The sequence below is a fragment of the Molothrus aeneus genome, chromosome Z (genome assembly GCF_037042795.1).
Source record: "Molothrus aeneus isolate 106 chromosome Z, BPBGC_Maene_1.0, whole genome shotgun sequence".
Taxonomy (NCBI): domain Eukaryota; kingdom Metazoa; phylum Chordata; class Aves; order Passeriformes; family Icteridae; genus Molothrus; species Molothrus aeneus.
Window position 1 is genome coordinate 49,353,943 of NC_089680.1, and position 18,456 is coordinate 49,372,398.

The 18,456-nt window shown below is 43.9% G+C and overlaps 1 protein-coding gene across 1 annotated transcript in view; it reads right to left on the bottom strand.

Annotated features, from left to right (window-relative positions):
• Nucleotides 1–4,574, bottom strand: part of IDUA (alpha-L-iduronidase) — a 46,049-nt gene extending 41,475 nt beyond the window's left edge. Inside the window, exons 1-2 of the mRNA XM_066568672.1 lie at nucleotides 4,422–4,574; nucleotides 1,143–1,283 (exon numbers count right to left, since the gene is read on the bottom strand). Coding sequence (XP_066424769.1) covers nucleotides 1,143–1,283; nucleotides 4,422–4,546 — 266 coding nt within the window. The 5' untranslated portion in view covers nucleotides 4,547–4,574. The remainder of the gene's footprint in view (nucleotides 1–1,142; nucleotides 1,284–4,421) is intronic.
• Nucleotides 4,575–18,456: the final 13,882 nt, after the last annotated feature.

An 18,456-nucleotide genomic window follows, 5' to 3' on the forward strand; every position in this document is an offset into this window, starting at 1 on the left:
GAGCAGGGATGGTTGTCCTTGACACTGGTTCACTCCAAGAGTACATATTCCACAGTCCAGTGAGAGAGGGAGACACCCACAGGAAAAGGTGTTAGTGGAAACTTCAAGAGGGAAAGAAGAGAGTGAGGAGTCCTGTTACCTGCTATACTCACCGATGAATTAACAAACAGAGGCCACCCTGGGGTACTGATGCAATGCTTACCTGTGTGCAGGACTTATGACCACCTTCATAAAAAGCTGACATACACAAGCACACCCTAATATCGAGAAAGAAAAATTCTGCTCCTAATGCACACTTTGAAACTCCCTACTCCTCTGCTCACATGCCATTTTCAGCGTCTGAGCTCTCCATCCCTGTTGCTTCCCCAAAGCAGTAAATTCCAATTCTTCTGTGTCTGGGACAGTAGATGCAACAATAATGTGGACTGTAAATGCGCTCAGCTCAGCAAGAGTCTGGGCCAGGCAGAACTTTTAAGAGCTATTACAATTTTTCATGGGGTTTTTATGGTTTGTCTTTCTTCATAGACCAATTGCTCCTGCTCTAGGCATCTGGCTATTTGGCTGCTCCCACTAGGCATCCTGATATGAATTTGCTCAAGCTGAGTTAAAAGGGACTTGAAATGAATTCTAAGTGTTCTCCCAAAGTCTGACATATACTTGCCTAAAACTAAAAATGCCATTTTGTATATAAAACCTTTTGGACAGGATATTTAACTGGTATTACCCAAATCCAGCCTGTTTTAATTCTCACTACCTGTCAATTAATGCAGTGCACACGTGGCTTCAGGAGGCAAAAAGTAACTTCTGAAATAGGCAGAAGGGCTAGCCACAGCTTTCATTTGGACCTCTCAGTAAGTTAGGCTTGTATCAACCTTTGTTGGACTTTTTTACTGTATCACACTTCCTACATTAAAGGACTAAAAAGTAAGCCATCTTTCTAATCCCTCAGATTCTCAAACTGTGTTTTTCTTCATCTCTTAAAATTCCAGAATTATTCCCATCTGTTGGAACTTAGCTGACTTCCACAGAAGCAAAGATATGCCCAGCTTGCAGTTCGGCTAAGATAAACATCAAAGTGAGTGCCTGTTGGACCCTTTAATGCGTCACATTTTCCTAGACTTCGACTTGAGGTGTATGCTTACCTAAGAGCAACTAATTCCAGTAACCAGTGAATCCGAACTTGTTCAATGCCACCATGTGGAACAGAAGAAATGTAGGCAAGGTTCAGCTCTTGGTCGTTGCTCAGGTCAAACAGGTCAGCACGGCTGTGAGGTAAAGGAGGGCTTCAGAAAAAGATGGACAGAAAAGAAACACATTGAAATATTAAATAGCAGCTCCACTGGGCATGCAAAGATTCCTATGCTACATCCCTACACCACCTTCATGTTCCTACATGGCATGAGGAGCACTGCCTAAAACGAGCCAAAAGCAAAATGGAGTTGCAGGTTATTTGGGGCCAACTGGCTATACACGTTGTTTGGCAAAGAATACAAGCTGGGTGCATCTCAGTGCCATGCTGAAAGGAAAACCGCCAGCAGTCACGGCTGCACAGACAGTGATCTCAGGCAACATGGCCAGAGGAAACCATACAGTGACAAGTGCCTTGTCTCTGAGGAACTAATCATAAAGGAGCTCACTGTCTTTAAGGCTTTACAGTGGAAGTCAGACATGCTGACGCCTAACACAAGAAAAATATGGGCTCGACCTTCTTGAGAAAGCTCATCCAATGACATAAATTCTTTCTCTGCTATGGATGCTACTACACTTTTTTGAAGCAGAATTAGATGCTCAGAGCCTTCATATTCTTCAGCCATGTTCAGCTAACCCTTAAGCATTAGAAAGCACAGGAGTGTGCAGTCTGAGGCTTCTATGTTTGATTCTGCAAGCAGTTTAACAGGCTCAGGGCTATACAGCAACAATCATATCAACTTGACTTTGATGTCTACTTATTCCACTGAAATTAATACTACACTGTGGCAAATTTCTGTTATTCCAATCTCCACAGATAAACACTGCAAGACGGAGTTCTCAACCCCACCCTTCACAAGTCAGCAACTCAGAATGCTGCATGGTTCACTGGGTCTGGGCATCCTTAGGGACTTTCATTAAGCCTCCTCATATTGTGCACATTCTGAATGATAAAGCATTTTTATGACAAGAAGGATAATATTGTGCCTCTGGCTTGGTAAAATACATCCATGTGTCTTCACACTGCAGAGATGACCTGTGCTCTAACTACACACTATATACAAACTGTTTAAGTCAAAAACTGTTGTAGTCTACACCTTGCCTGTTGTAGTCTGTCTCCTATGATATTGATCAGACTTGTGCTGACTGTAACTCTGCTGGGAAGAGTCATTTAAGTCATCCCTGCCCACTCTGTACCCTTCCATATAATCATCCCACCACCAAAGGCACTGCTGAATGAATCTCCTACTGCCTAACTGTCTGTGTACAAAGGAAGAAATGCCTGACCCCACCTGGACAAGAACTTGACACAACAGAGATACTGCTGATCTATTACCCCATCTCCTGCAAACTTACCTGAAAGTTCAAGTCTTTACACAAACCACATCTATTTATAATGCTTATTACAAATCAGCCAGTATACATGAGCCCCTCTCTGCAGTTTCACCAGCATACAAGGCACTTAAAAACCATCTCCATAAGATAGTTTGAAGTCACACAAGTCATACTGAGAAATTACCAGTTCCATTCTTACTAAAAATGTATCAGCCATTTTGATCTTTTTAATTGTTCCAGTAAATAAGGACAACATTAACTATCAGATTCTGATGGATTGCTTTACTACTACTCCGAAATTCAAACTGGCTTCCAATCAATAGTGGCAAAGACAATTATTTTTGCTTAGTCCGTGTTGAATAAACATTCTGAAATTCACACCCCGTTAGAGAGAAATTTTGCAGAAACTGTGATGGGATACAAAAGAAAGCTGACAGAATGGTGGGTTCTGTTAGTGGTGCTTTCAGCATCTGTCCTTTCCTGTTCTGAGTGCAAAGTGCCCATCTAAAAGAACTTCGAGCCTTGCTCCCAGGTTTTCTCAGCTGTTGATCTACAGCTGGGCACTTGCCCAGAAAAGAAGCTTTAGCAGCTGCAACTCACTTGTGCCACTGCATGAGCTTTCAAGGGATTTTCAGAAATACTAGCATTGGCCAGATATTATAAAAGAGTAACTGCTGACCCATGGGTAGCCTCTGCCTCTGCTACTGCTACTCTGTCTTTCCTTCACATGTCTTTCATGTTTGCAGCTTTCCAAAGTTTTTCACACAATTAAAACCATGATTGTTTCATAGGCTGCAGTTTAAATGGGCTAAACATACTATTTTTAAGGCAGATTTTCATTAATGTTTCCTAATACTGCAAGAAAAATTTAAAACAAAACAAAACAAAAAAAAAAAAGAAAAGAAACAATGAAAGAAGAAAAAATCTTGAAAGCCCAAACGTTTCTCTTCATCAGAATGTATTTAGGTCCTGTTCTGTTCCCCCTCCCTTGGAAACCTAAAGAAAAATCTTTTAAGTTTTTTCTTAGGGGACCTTTATGCTTTATACAAAAGAAGTGCACAAAGTCCTTTTTCCAAAGCACATACTCATTCCATCCCTATTGCAACTCTTTTCCACATAAGCGTTATTTAACCCACTGTATGCCTAAATGAAGTAGATCATAATCAGTTTAGAGTAAGATATAAGCATGGCAGTGGAATATACTATCTCTTGCTTTCATGCCTGCTAGAAGCTTTTGGTAGTCTCACTAAACTTAAAGGCTGTTCCAATCCTAGTTAGTTGAGCAAGACCAGGCTTTTTCCGAGAAGCTAAAGCACGACCAGAATACAGGAATTTCTGCATGGTCACCACCTTCCCCCTAACTTGGGTCAACTTGACCCACTGGCTTCATCTGGTGGTGCGTCTGGAAAACGTCTGTCAAGAAGAACAAACTCCTAGAACTATCACTCTTTTGTTTGGTAGTACTAGAACTCTCCGAAGTTTTTCCTGGGGCCCTTTAGGGGCCCCTGGCAATGGAAACACTGAAGAGTAAAGGGAAATGAGTTCTGAGTATCAACACATGTACTGTGCTGGGGAAGAAGAGGGACTTTACATGCTCGAGGGAGTAAGTAAGCAAGTCAGAGAAGGGGAGACAAGGCCTATTTTTTGGCCAGTTCACATTAACTGCCACATCCCACATCCCCCCCTACACTGTGGACCTGGTCCAGCACCAGGCTAAGCGATAAGGGGCAGCAAGGGCCCTCTGATCCCACAGCAGTAAGCCCGGGAGAGCCTCTTTTCCTCCTGGAAGGCAGCGTCCGCACGCCCTGGGGACCGAGAGGGCGGGATGCGGCCGAGGCGAGGGCCGAGGAGCCTCTGCCCAGCGGCTCGGGGCCCGGAGCCGGGCGGCGCGCGCTTACCAGAAGCCAGTGCTCCTCCAAAAGTGCTGCAGGGGCCGCTCGGCTCGCCGGGCATCCACGTACACCTCGTACGCCGCTGAGCCCGCGCCCAGTGGCACCAGCAGCAGCCACAGCAGCGGCCCCATGGCGCCGCGAGGGCCGCGGGGCCGAGGAGCGGGGCCCCACCGCCGCCCGCCGCCGACGCGCCAGGGCACGCCCAGGGGCCCCGCGGCCCCCCGCCCTCGGAGCCCCGCGGCCCCCCGCCCTCGGAGCCCCGCGGCCGGGGGGCTCCTGCCCGCTGCGCCGCTCCCGCGGCGCAGCGCTGTGGCCGCAGTCGCGGCGCCACCGGTTCTTGGGGCTCTCCCGCCGGCGGTGCCGCGGGGCGGCTGCGGCTCACCCGCGCCCCACACGGGGGCGGTGCGCACCGCCACGCCCGCGCTCCCTGTGCCAAGCCCGGGAAGGCCGCGGTGACGGGAGAGGAACCGCCCTCCTTCCCCGGAAAAGCGTAGGGGCAGGGTGGGAGCTATGTCCGCTGGCTACGTGTAAACCAATTTATTGATCTCGGTATGTCGAAGAGCAGCGTGCGCTCTCAGCCCAGAAAGCATCTGGGCTGCATCCAAAGCAGCGTGGGCAGCAGAGCGAGCGGGGGGATTCTGCCCCTTTGCTCCCCTCTGGTGAGACTCCACCTGGAACCCTGCATCCGGCTCTGGGATCCATTACAGGAAGGACGTGGAGTTGTTGGAGCAAGTCCAGAAAAGGGCCGTGAAGTTTTCAAGGAGACTGAAGAACTTCCCGTACACAGACAGGATACGAAAGTCGTGGCTGTTCAGTCGTAGAGAATAACAGACACAAATTGGAAGACGAGAAGTGTAGCTTAGTTATTGGGAAGAAATTCTTTACTGTGGAGGTGGTGAGATGCTGGAACAGGTTGCCCAGGGGGGTTGGGGATGCCCCCTGGCAATGTTCAAAGCCAGGCTGGACAAGGTCTTGAGCAACCCAGTCTAGTGGGATGTGTCCCTGCCCATGGCAGGGGGATGTTTGGACTAGATGATCCTGAAGGTCCCTTCCAATCCTTAACATTCTATGATTCCATGATTCTATGAAGAGCTTTAAGTGTGATTGGTCACGCACAGCCTGCAGCTTGATTCTCTAAATGCTTGTTTGCTACCATGTATACCTGAGGAGTTTTCCATGAGGTGTGACTGTTGTCTTCAGGATCATTCTCGTTTACCTATTGTGCCTTCAGGAATTCTACCAAGCCTTCCAGGCAAGGAATCCAGTTCTATGCTGCTAGCTGCACCCTGAGCTGGGACAACAGCTTGCCTTTGGGTGAGTGCTGCTGTCTGGGCTGGTGACACTTTGCCTGCCGGAAAGGGTGATCCATTAGAGGAGGGCCTTGCACCCACCCAAGCTGGCTCTTTTGTTAGCCTTCCCTTCAGAGGGATAGATTGGAGGAGATTAACACCTGACAACCAAACACCATACTGTGATTTTTTGCTTATTAACACCAACCCTGCACCTCTCTCTGTAAGTGGGGAAGGTTCATTGTGGGGCCAGCACAAGATGCCAGTAGTTTGAGCACCTAGCTGTGATGGACATGGAGAGGATCCAACAGCTCCATCCCCAATCAAAGACTTTGACAAAAATTCTAGAAAAAAGTCGTTTTCAAGGGAGAAATCCCCTGAAGCCCATCGGTTCTACCACAGACCATTCCTATTGACATAAGTAAGGCTTGACCCTTGAAGACCAAGCTGACTTTTCCTCAGAGACTTCTAAAACAGAACTGTTGCATTCAGTTTGGCTGATTTCAAAGTCCAATCTGGAAGACAAGGTGTCAAACCAATGCTATGCTCTTTTTGGCCAGGAAACTTGGCTGTCCTCAGGCATGTTGTATAAAGTCCTGAAACACCACAAAGCCATGCATGTAAAATGGTGCTGTATTGACCTTTTAGAGAAGTCTCTCTCAGAGCTCCAGGAAAGTCTGTTCCCTGGGAGTCTGACAAGAACATGACGTCCAGAGCATTTCCAGGAAGGTCCTTCTCAGAGATTGGGCTAGGGGCTAAAGAGAATGTCTGCCTTGTTTTCTACAATTTATGCCAAGGCATGGGCAAGTGCTACATGTAGCACACTGGCCACACCAGGCCTGAATTTGGGTGACAGAAGCGAACTAAAACCCCTGCTAAAGGCTCCATCAACCACAGGTTTCTCTTCCATGTCCAACAAAGCAGCTAATAAGATTTTTAAGGTACTTTTGAAGAACTGCAGTTGCCCACAGGAAATCTTTTCTGCTCACCACAGCTGCTCTGGTGTCTCCTGCCAGGGAAAGAAAATCCATCAGAATTATCTGCACCCTGTGAAGGAGCCCAATACACCTCTGTTCCTAAAACATCTGAGGGCTGCTGCAGGGAGAGCAGCTGGGAGCATATGGCTTGTGTTTTCCCAATCGCAGTAGTCGACTGAATTAACATGTTCTGGCAGCATTTGCAGGTCAGATGCCAGGCTACACTGTGAAACTCCCTTGCCTGCTCTGCCATCCTCCCAGTCCTCTTCCAGGGGCAGCACAAATGCCAAGATTGCCTCAGATTACCTCCAACACACAGTTTGCCAGGTTTAAAAATCTGATTCATAGCTAAACCATATGCTTAGGTTTCTACGAGCATGGTTCTAGAGATGATCAGGCAGAGCCATGATAAAAACCTTGGTCAAGGTGACCAAGTGAAAAAGGTTCCCCTTTTTGCTTTGACTTTCTGCTCCTCCAAGGGCTGGGAAGTACCCAGCAGCAGTTGTCTATGTAGCATTTCACCAGTGAGATTTCCCACAGCTGTCACTCCCATCCAAAGTACACTGGGGATTTTATCACAGCCTTCTCCCATCTCCCTGCAAAGACTGAGTGAGAGCTCTTCCTGTACTGAGGCATTCCTGAGGAGGCACAAAGGCATGAGGAATGGAGAGCAGCACTGTTCACTGTCCCTTTCCAGTATGTTGAGACTGACCCTTCCCAGCTGTCTGGCCACCTTAAAATCCTCCAGTGTCTCAGACTGGGGAGATGAGAGATGTAAAACCTCTTACTCCTAAACTGAATCATTCTTCGGAGAAAGAGTGCTTAAGGCATTTAGCCCCAGCAGCTCTCCCAGCAGCATCCCTGCAGAGTTCTGAGAACATAGACATTCCGGGCTCCTTCAGACACATGAAGGAGCTGGTAACATCCTGCTGCATTTTCTTTCTTTGTGAAGAGGTACCTGCACAATGCACAGGAAATTTGGTTGTATGTGTTGAGGGGGTTTGTGTGTGTCTGTGTGAGCTGTGAATGTGTGTGCTTTTCTGTTCAGATGCCTCCAGCTAATTTAGTACTTAATTGAATTATAAACTTGGCTTCAAAGAGCATCCCTGGAAATGTCAGGATGGCTTTGTCACACAGCCGTCTCATGCCACATGGCAGGAAAAAGACTTTTGCTGTAGCATAAGGAACTTGAAGCCTAGAAAATCATCTGGAGTTATCTGGATTTTTTTGTAATAACTAACTACTGTTGTAATTCACTAATTCTTGGTGAGGCCTTCCAAGGTTTATGACAGCCTTTGCTTCTTGGATGACTTCACATTCCCACATGGTGGCAGCTGGTGTTTGGACAGATAGACTTGGCTGAATAGTCTCAAGTTTCGTGTTATAACTAATCCAGTCTAACCAGGACTTCTGTCCTGTTCTTCCCTGCCACTGTTTGCCTGTTGCTGCTGTTTCCCATGTGTCAGGTCCAACATCAAGGAAGGTAAAAGGAGGATAATTCATCTAGCTGACTGCCTGGGAAGCATCTCCTTTTTTGATTCAGTTTGTTTTCTTTTGCAGAGACGTGACACTGTGTAGCCTGGTAGTACACAACAGAAGAAGCACAGGGACAGAGGGATAAGGGAATGAGACCAGCCCTGACTGAACTTCCTGCTGGCAGGCTGGAGAAGGCATAGCAAGAAATTGTGCTCCAACTCATGCATCTTAATGGCTTCCATAACATGGTCAGCCTTGTAAAATCTAACTCTGAATTGATGCTGTTTCTTGCAGGAGTCTGGCAGTTCTATATGCCCATGTCAATCACCAAACTGCCACTGCACTCATAATATCTCTGCAACAGACTAAAGGTATCAGACATCCATATCTCACATCGGGAGTCTTATCAGCAGCACAGGATGGATCTTAGTTCTGCTTTTCTTATGGGCGGCTTGTTTACAAAGCTTAGCTCTGACGATGTTGCAGCTTTTACCCGTGACCTGGTGGGCTTTGTGAGCCCCAGTTTTCCTTCTTCCTCAATTTATCTCCAGCTTTTGGGATGCGTAGTTGAACTGGATGTGGCCTGCAGCTATCTGTTGCCTTTTCCCTCAGTGGGACAGTTCTATGCTGCCTCCAGACATGCAGTACTTGTAGCACTAAGTTTCTGCCACAGGCTGTGCAGGTTGCAGACAGTTGTAATACCTGCTCCCTGGTGGTGATTGCCTGTGCTTGACTTGCTTTTCTTGCAGTGATCAGCCCCAGACAGAAGTTGTGCATGATGCAGGAATGTGGATGCACTCCTGAAGGAGCCTGGAAGCTGGTAGGTGCCTGGAACATATCATGCTAGAGTTGTACAGGATTTTGAGGGTTGGTGATCTGTATAGGAGAGAACAGCGTGCATTACTCTGCTGTAGGGTGGAATGTGCTGTTTTCTCACAAGGGCTTCAGATTTTTAGTTTCTGCTTATTTCCTGGTGGGATGCTATAATTTTTTTTCTATCTCCCACTTTTGGTCTAGGTACAATTCTGACAAGTTTCTGAAGTGTTTCGTGACTTTTCCAGTGGAGTTTCTGGACTTCATAGCTAAGGTGGAGGTGTTCTGTGCCCTTAGGGGACCAACTGCTGGTACATCAACCAGTCTGGGTTGATGCAAACATACTCAGAGTGATGAAAATACTTCTCAGCCCTTTACAAGTGCTTTTCTCATTGTTATGTAGTTCACCTAAGAAGGTGGGTAGGAAGTCTTGATATCATCTCTGCTGATTACAACAAATTTAACAAGTATTATATGAATGCTTGAAATTCTAGACACCATCCATGTGCATATCTCTAATATCCCAAAGCTGACTACATTCAAGGCCAGGATTTGACATCTTCCTGCCTTTGTGATACCTCAGTATATTTAATTCAGTGCATATAGCCTAGAGTTATTTCTTAAATGCTCTCTCATTTTTCCAAGGACATGGACCTTATCATCCAGATGTCACCATCCATTCCACCATGATTGAATATGACTCAAGGGGATTGTTTTACTGCAGTTCACTACTGTACAACTATTTTTGTCATCAGATGTAACCTGGTACATCTAATTCTGTCATGATGACTCTTAGCCTGAGGGCTTCACATCAGCCTGACAGTGTGTTGTCTCAGGGCTTGTCTTGGCCAGAGATTGTTTTAGCTGTGGTAGCAGCTGTTTGATAGTTCTGTGACTGCTTCCTACATTTTTTCAGCTTAGCTCTGTGAATAGCATCCAGGGTAAAATGTGACAGGCCTCAGCAAGGACCGGCTTATCCCTGAGGAAACTGGCACCTCATCACCAGTCCTGTTCACTTAGCAGTGCTCCTCTGAACTGAGGAGCTAGGCGGGTGCTGAGTGACAAATGTGGTCAGCCCAGAGTCCAGGTCATTAAATTGTACCAGGCAAGTATCATGACAGGACAACTCTGGGGCCAAACTGGGAAGTCAGACTATGAATCAGAGTGTAGATCAAAGATCTGTGGCCAGATGTAGGCAGTGCTGAGATCAACACTCATGCAAGATAGCTTGGGTAAGTTGAAGCCCCTCTGAAATGGGGCTCCTGGGCTGAAAGGAGAAAGTTGTGTTGCAAACAATGAGGTTATTTAGTTCTCATAGATAGAAGGGACTACTGTAAAGATGCTCTTCCTCTACTGGGTTAAGTACCAGTTCCTCCACTTCAGGAGGATTGGGGTGTTGGGCCTGAGGCTAGTATGTATTCCATCTGCACTTAACTTGGTGCAGAAATAAATCTGAAATATTTTACTGCCAATTATAAAATTCTGGATTTGCTCCACTGTCTCTGAGGAAAGAGGAACACTGTGGCTGAGTGTCAAAGTTTAGATGGGAACTACTGAAAGCAAAACAGATTTTATTAACAAATGATCCAAAATAGCCCAAAATGGGGCTCAGGCAAGCACACTACAGTGACCAAGAGCCTACATTTGATGAAGAAATTGGCATGCCAAGGACTCAGTGTGATACCCACTTCCTGCCTGGGGAGAGCTTGTGTCCTCCCTGAGCCTTAGGACTCGGAAGGACAATGGCAGGCTAAACTTGAAGACAGAGACAAGGGATAGATAGTAGGAATTTAATATGTATCAGTCTCACTCTTATTTTCAGAGTGTTGATTTTACTGTAACTGAACCGAAGGTAGTGACCTTCTGTATTTTAGTTAGACTGTGGAGACCCTAATTAGACTAACAATACATTCTGAGCTCCACCTGTATTCCCTTTTGCCCATACCAAAATTTATTTTAGAATGTAGGAAGAGTGTTGTAGAGCTACCAGAGAGAATGGCATTGATGTTAATGGCAGTCACATCTGTTATGACTGGAGTCAGGTAGAAGAGAAGCAGTTGGTTAGCTGAGGATGAAAAACTGCCTGGCATCCTTCTAACAAGCCACCTTTTCTCCTCAGTTCCCTTTTTGGCTGCATCAGCTCCTCAGGGTAAAAATTACCATGTATTTGTGTGGCACCCGACATTTCTTTTACAACTCCTTTAGGGCCCCTTGGTGGAATGAGGATTTACATATATTTACCTGTGACCAGAGCATGTTCCACCACTTGCTTTGAGGAAGGGAGGCTGAGTGTGGAGGAAAAAACAGATTTATCCCTCAAACCCCAACAGTCTTTGATACTGTCTTTGCTCCTAGAACTGGCATCAGTACACAGGGGGGACAGAGCATGGGGAGTTGATTTCCACAGCTTGTTCTGCCAAGCTCATCTGAAAAGAAAGCAGGGTAGACAATATCAACTGTTCTTCCCTTTTTTATCCAGGTCTTTGTTTCATTGTTGAAGGCAGTCAGGTTGGTCAAGCATGGTTTCCCTTTAGTGAATCCAGGCTGACTGCTCCTGACCACCTTCTTGTCACCCATGTGGATGGCCTTATTTCAGAATGAGGTGTTCCATCACCTTTCCAGAGACTGAGGTAAGGCTGACTGGCTAGTAGTTCCCTGGGTCCTTATACTTGCTCTTTTTGAAGACTGGGTGAGATTTTCTGTCCTCAGGCAAATCTCCTGACCACTGTGGCTTCTCAAAGATATAGGGTATAGTTGTAGGAGAAGATCACACTGCAACTCTTCAATGCATTGGGTCTGGATGAGAAGGGGTGGTGGATATTTTATCCACTGTCAGCACCTTTCTTCTGCATGTTTTGGGATAGCTGAAGACGAGAAGGGAAAGTTTCAAATTCTGTAGTTCAGCAGCAGCAGTGCTGTGTGCTACTATGCAAAGAACATTAACAAGTAGACCTTTCTCAGCACTGGATTACACTTCACAGTACTAAACAAGTGGTAGCTGGGCATTTGTGGTTACAGTTTCCACATACTCCCAAATGCTACAAGTCATGCAGCTTTTTATTTTGCAGCTGATCCAGATGGGAATATTTATTATTTATATATCTGGTTTTAATTGATCAGTTAACTTACCGTTTACCTTAATGCTCTGTAAACGGAATCCAAGAGACTTTTTTTTTTTTTTTTTTGTGAATTAGAATTAAAATCCGGTGTATTCAGTCTGAAAGCAAGCTTTGGAAATCTATGATGCTGGTTGTGCTAGTACAAAAGATGACTTATGGATGGAACTTCAGGTTCATGTTAGATGCCAGTCAACAGTTAATAAATACACATTTGGAAGTCTGCCCCCAAAATGGAAAGGCAAGGATATACACATCCTCACTTGTTTGTTCCACAGGACATGGATTGTAACTGATGTTTTGTGTGGGCTGTGGAGAGGCAGAGGCAAAAATAATAACAAATCAGAGTCCTCTAGAAAAATCAGAATAGCCACTCTGTGAGTCCTCTGTAAAGCTTACACTGGCACTTTTGTCTAAACAAGTCAACCCAGATGTACTCAGTTAAAAATATATCTCCTTTACAAAGCTATTTGCTGCCTCAACACCAAGTGTAGCCGTAATTTCTGTGTTAGACTTCCTGTGGCTATCACATGAGCTTATGAGTCAACCCATTAGAAGCTTTTCCAGTTATTAACCATGTCAATAACTGAGAACATAAGTAATCTCACAGCACTGTGCTTGTGAAGCAAGTAAAGAAAACTAAAGACACTGAGACACTACCACTTTCAAAACAAGGAATAAAGATGTTTTCCTCTGCTTTCTCAGCTTTATTGCTTTTAACCAGTTAACCAAATTTCAAAAATAAATGCTCTTTCATTCTACTGTTGCTACAGCAAACCTGTGGTTTGTCTCTAATCCCTTTTATGTCTATCTCATATAAGTCCTAATTAATGTTTAATTCCTTACTAAAGTCTTCCATTAAGGATTCACTTTATTTCTGGGAGGCACAGGGCCATCACAACTAACATGTATCATTTGTTTGACAGTTTTATGGTTCAGCTGGAACAATTTGCAGAGCTGTCCATCAGTATCTTCCCTGTAGCTTTGCAGCCTTTCTATTTTAGTCATGAATTGCAGAACAGAGCAGAGTAACAGGCCACTAAGTAATACTTAGAAACTGAAGGAATAAAGTTCAGAAAAGCCACTGGAATACTTTGCCTAATAATTTATCATGTTGTTTTAGTTGTTTTGCAAGGTTTAATGCTAGTACATTAGAAGAGTAGCTGTGCTTCAGAGACATCTTCTCAGTAGTGCAGGACTTGCAATATTTTTGTTTCATGGGTTTACACAGTTTTCTCCATCAAGAAGTCACACTAACTGTCAGTCCTCTGAAGCTGTAGGGGGGGTTACAGATACCTCTGCTGTGTTAGCATGGCCTTGGCAGTGCGCTGTGAAAGACTCGTAAAAGCCTTTCTGTGCTCTCCCAATGTTTGGGCATCATCTGATAAGGCACCAGAAGGAGGAAGGAAGATATGTCAACAATTTCAGCTGCTGGGCAACTCTGCAGGTGCATTGCCTTGCAGGACCAGAAGAAACCTATGCCCTAAGCCCTCCAGAGTTGGGCAATTTCAAGCTGTCTGTGATATGGCTGTGCATCTCCTTTAGGTACTTACAAATAAGTCTTTGACATATATCCTCCCCTGCACTACCTATCAAGACCTTGTGTCTTGATAGATTTACCTGTGGTCACAGGTCTACACGAGCCATTAATAAATGGTGACAGGTTGTGATAACATTCCCATTTCAGTGTGGTTCCAAATGATAGTGCAGAATATTCATGGATAGCGTTCATACAGCTTCTCCATGAAGCCCATTCTTCCACAGGAGCAATGACCAGTCTCAGGGCAACAGCCTCTTGCCAGCTGCTTCACCATTTTATACAGTGCTCTCTACAGGCTTTTTGTAATGGCAGGAGTCTGCTAAAACGCACAGCACTGTCATGTGAAAACACCAGGGTTTGCACCTCAGGCTTATGGCCATGCTTAGCCTGATGCACAGTGAGAAAACAAGTAATCCTGAAATTATGTGGGCACAGTGGTACCCAAGCTAAAGTAAGGTGGACTTGTTGCATGGCTTGAAAGATTGTTGCTGTGCTTGCCCACGGGTTTCCATTCAAAGAGCAGGTGTCAGTTACAATTGTGGGTAGAAATGAATGGGAAATCTTCTGATGTAAGGTTTTCTCATTTGCACAGTGGAGGAGTGGGTGTGCTCAAGTTAACTGAGTACTCTTTTTCAGGGAAAAGAACACTTAAAATAATGCATGTTAAAATGGGCTGTTTTCGAAGATCACACAACATATTAAAAGAGACCACAAGGTCATTCAGCTTCGGGGGTTTGCAGCTGCTTCCCACACAGAACATGTGAATACTTCTGCACAAGTTAGAATTCCCAGTTTTACCTTCTTCTGAAAATGGACTAGTAAACTCATTGAACTGGAGCATAACTGCTTTCCTCTAGAGCCCAAAGCACATTTAGCAGCTCAGCAGATATGAGCATTGCACACTCATTTGGGATTTTATGGATGTGTGCATCTGTACCATTACATTCTGATGTGCAGCCTAATCTGGGCAGAACAGCACTATTGGAGGGATGAGATTAACACAGTGCATCCATTTCAAGTAGTCCTTGCACTCATCCTTCCCTATCTATTGACATGATTAGTAAAAAGGTATATGCATGCACAGACACAAATACACAGATAGATACTCCTCTTACCAAGAGAGTCAACTGTCAGTTTATTGTCAATCAGTGGTTACTGTCTTCAAATGGGTCTCCTTAGAGTCATGACATCCAAAATTATCCTTTTTCTGCATAGTGGCTTAATTTTTCTTCATGGGGCATATTTTGCTGCTCCCAGATTTCCATCTGACTAAACATTGTATTTTCCAAACCAGATGCTCTTCTTTGGCTTGTATTTTGCAAACTTCAACCATACTGATAAAAATTTCTTTACAGTTGTTGGACTTTTTTGGTTGAAGGTGGAAGGATGAAACAAACTATAGTAGCAAGAGAAACAAAATGGAACTGACAAATATCTGATAGCTACTTATGTAAGAAGTAACAAAGTATTCTGTGGGTACAGGGTAGCAAGGCAGTAAAATCTAGAAGTGCTTATGAGACTGACTTTGAATTTTAATAGTTTACCCTTCCTAAAACTAACCATTTTCTTTTCAAGAGATCTATCTTCAAAAAACTCCACAAATTAGAATTTAAACACAAATTATTTTACCTGAAAAATTTCTGCTGGCCACAGAGGTGACCAAGAAAAATGAGGTGCTCTTTGCAAAAAATATGTTTCATTTAATTTTTTGCTTTCTTGCAAACTTTGACCTTTTCTGAATTACAAGGCTGCTAGCCATCTCTAAACAAGGGGATCCTGTTGGCTGAGCCAGCAACACTCTAGTTCCAGCAGATGTTAGCTGTCATTGCTTCATTGCCGGTCACTTCTCATGGGTCTGCTCAGGGAATTTCACCTTTTGCTTTTCCTAGTCAAGCTGCAGCTCATTGACAACGTAAAATACGTCAGACATTCACTGACACATTCTTGCTTGTCTTGGTGCTGATGTTTGACATGGCACCAACACACTGTGCTGCCCAGTTGACACTGTGTGTCAGTTTTTCTTCTTCATCATGTCTTCCCCCTATTGTTTGCATTTGTGGCCCTGGAACATTTTAACTGAATTTGCACCCTGAATCCAGGGGGTATCCAGTCAATTTTAATTTACCTTCTTCACCTTTGAGTCAAAACTGCTGCATCTTCTGTAGTATAAACGAATGACAGTTGAAATTTGCCCTTTTATGTACATTCCATCTCAACACATGCTCTGACTTCAATTATATCTTCATATTTACATCCCTCTTTAAGCAGGTAATGCAGAATGATTTAAGATGCTTTTAATACTGGATGCTCTGACAAAAAACAAAGCACAATACTTAGTTACAGCACTCAGCTGCCCAACTCTATTGGTGATTGTCATCATATGTTTTGCACCAATTTTTACTTCATTAGATACTAGTATAGATGAGTCATGACCTCAAATACCATAGATGTACAATATTACTTGTACAATGCCTTAAGGTGTCTGACATATAAAGTTGACGTAGGACTTGCTGCACAGCCTCTGGAAGCCTGCAAAGGAATTGTCTTTTTTTTCCTCACTTCTGTCACCCAATTTTGTCCATGAAAACAAGAAATTATTCTCATTATTCATGTAAGTCTACCCTGATTATTATCCATCTGAATGTCTTCCTTGTTACTGTCTTTGTTTCAAATTTTAGAGGATGTTCGGTGGTACAAGCATACAGTGAATGGATTCTGTGCCAGTCTCAGAGCCTAGAGAAGATCTGAGATGCAAACTTTGTTATCTTATTGTGCCAGACGAAACAATGGGAGGTAAAAGGGTGGGATCTAGCTAGCTCAACCTAAACCACCCAGAAGGCAAGAGTTAGCTAGTCCCTGCAGAACAGGCTCTGAGATGTCTCTGTCTGAAGTCTCTGCAGTGGCAAATCTTCTACTGATAGCAGAGAAAACCTCATTTCTGTATAGCTAGAGATAGGTGGAATGAATCCCCATTATTCAGATTATCTACTTCTGCCTGAAGCAAAGACAGGAATATCTCAGCACTGCCTAAACCTAAAATTTCATCAAAAAGACTGTGGCACTGGCAACAGATCACCAAACACTCCTGGTCTAATCCTAAGGCTGTGTACAAAACTTGAAGCCTTTCCCTTTTAGACACTGCCTTTCGGGATAGTAGCCAGTGGCAATAATTTTGTAACTAAAGCAGATGATGTTTTAAATTAATTTTTCCACTTCCTTCCTCTCTCAGTCACAACGCCCATTATGAGGTTGCTGATACTCCTTCCAAAATCTTTTTCAAACAGAGCACAAAAGAAAAGATGGTTTCTGACCATAATGACATCAGGCTTTCTCTTAGACTTTTTGCCCAGAGGCACAAGAGGTATTGATGGCTCAACCTGTCCTAGAAACGTCAGAATGCATGAGGTTCACAAAGCCACGCATTAAATGAAGTGTACAGGACTCTGTAGCTGTCAGACATTAATTTAACAAAAATAAAGCTTTGCTATATAAAGAAGAGTCAGTCAACTTCGCTGATGGCCTCCTGCCTCCTGGACTAATACAAAGTTGTCCATAAGGAGAGAGGGACAAGTCCACTGACCTACCAGAAACAGGATCTTGCCACTTAGTTTTTAGTTCACCTAAATGCTTCCATTTGTGCCTTCAGTTACAAAATTACTGTTTTCTTGGCAGGATTGCTCTTCACATAACAGAGGATAGGTGTTACCTTTTTTCTTTCTGAATTACCAGAAGATTTGGATCTTAATTCATTATTCATTTAACTGGAATGGGCTGCTAGTCTCCTTTGGCAGACTTGAAGTGCTCTCCTTCCAGATGCAAACTTAAGCCAGCATCAAAAATGTTAAAAAACTCTCAGGACCTCTGTAGCTTCGGTCACTTACACTGTGGTGTCTTCGTTCTTAATGCTGCTGCCGATTTAAATTCTGTCAGTCCCATAGCACTCTTTTTCTCAGCACACCTTATTTGAGAGCCATCAATGAAGTAAAGAATTAGGGAGTTCAGAAATTAGTTTTTAAAAGGATTAAAAATATTCTTTGCTAAGAAAATGGATTTTTGCATGAGTGGTTCTGTTTATAGAAGGATGGCAGCATTTTCTAAGGATAAAAGAGTCCTCACCCTCTCCCTCATATAAATCAACTGGCAGTTGAAATATTTTGCAGAGGAGATATATCATGATGAGATTTCATGAGAGATGTCACTTGGCTGCTTGCTCTTCTGAGAGTGTTGTATGTCACTGCAGTCATAGCATGCTTCCCTGCCAGGAGGTCTGGTAGGGAAGTTTAGGTTTGGCCAAATGTTCCTTTAGTTCATTTTTTGCAATTTGCCTAAAAGCAAATTAAAATTTCATCTGAGAATCTGCATGATTTTTTGATAAACTGTAGGTTAATAGCTTTGGGCTATTTAAAACAGCACTACTAAGCATGTCAGCACAATCTGAGTGCAAGTTCTATGGCACAGTGCAGACTTAGTTTTAGCACTGAGATAACAAGTTTCTCTTTCAAAGAGATCAAAAGTCTTCAGACACTTGCACCAGTTCCTTCTAGAGTGGAAGAATGTCCTCTGTGAATAATACTGACAAAAGTCTCACCTGGTGGGAAATCCAAACACACTTAATGTGCTTTATTGCATGTTAAGGACATCAGTGCTGCTCTAAATCTTTGTGTTTTGACTGTTTTTTGTGGAGTCTATAGAAAAACATTTACACTATTTCTCAGTTCTGCATGGAATCTTAACAGGACTATTGAGGTCTGACTAAGTTCCTGCCTGTTTCTGTTGTTGATTTTCCTCTAAAATTTTTCAAGAACTTGTATCTATAATTTTTGCCAGAAG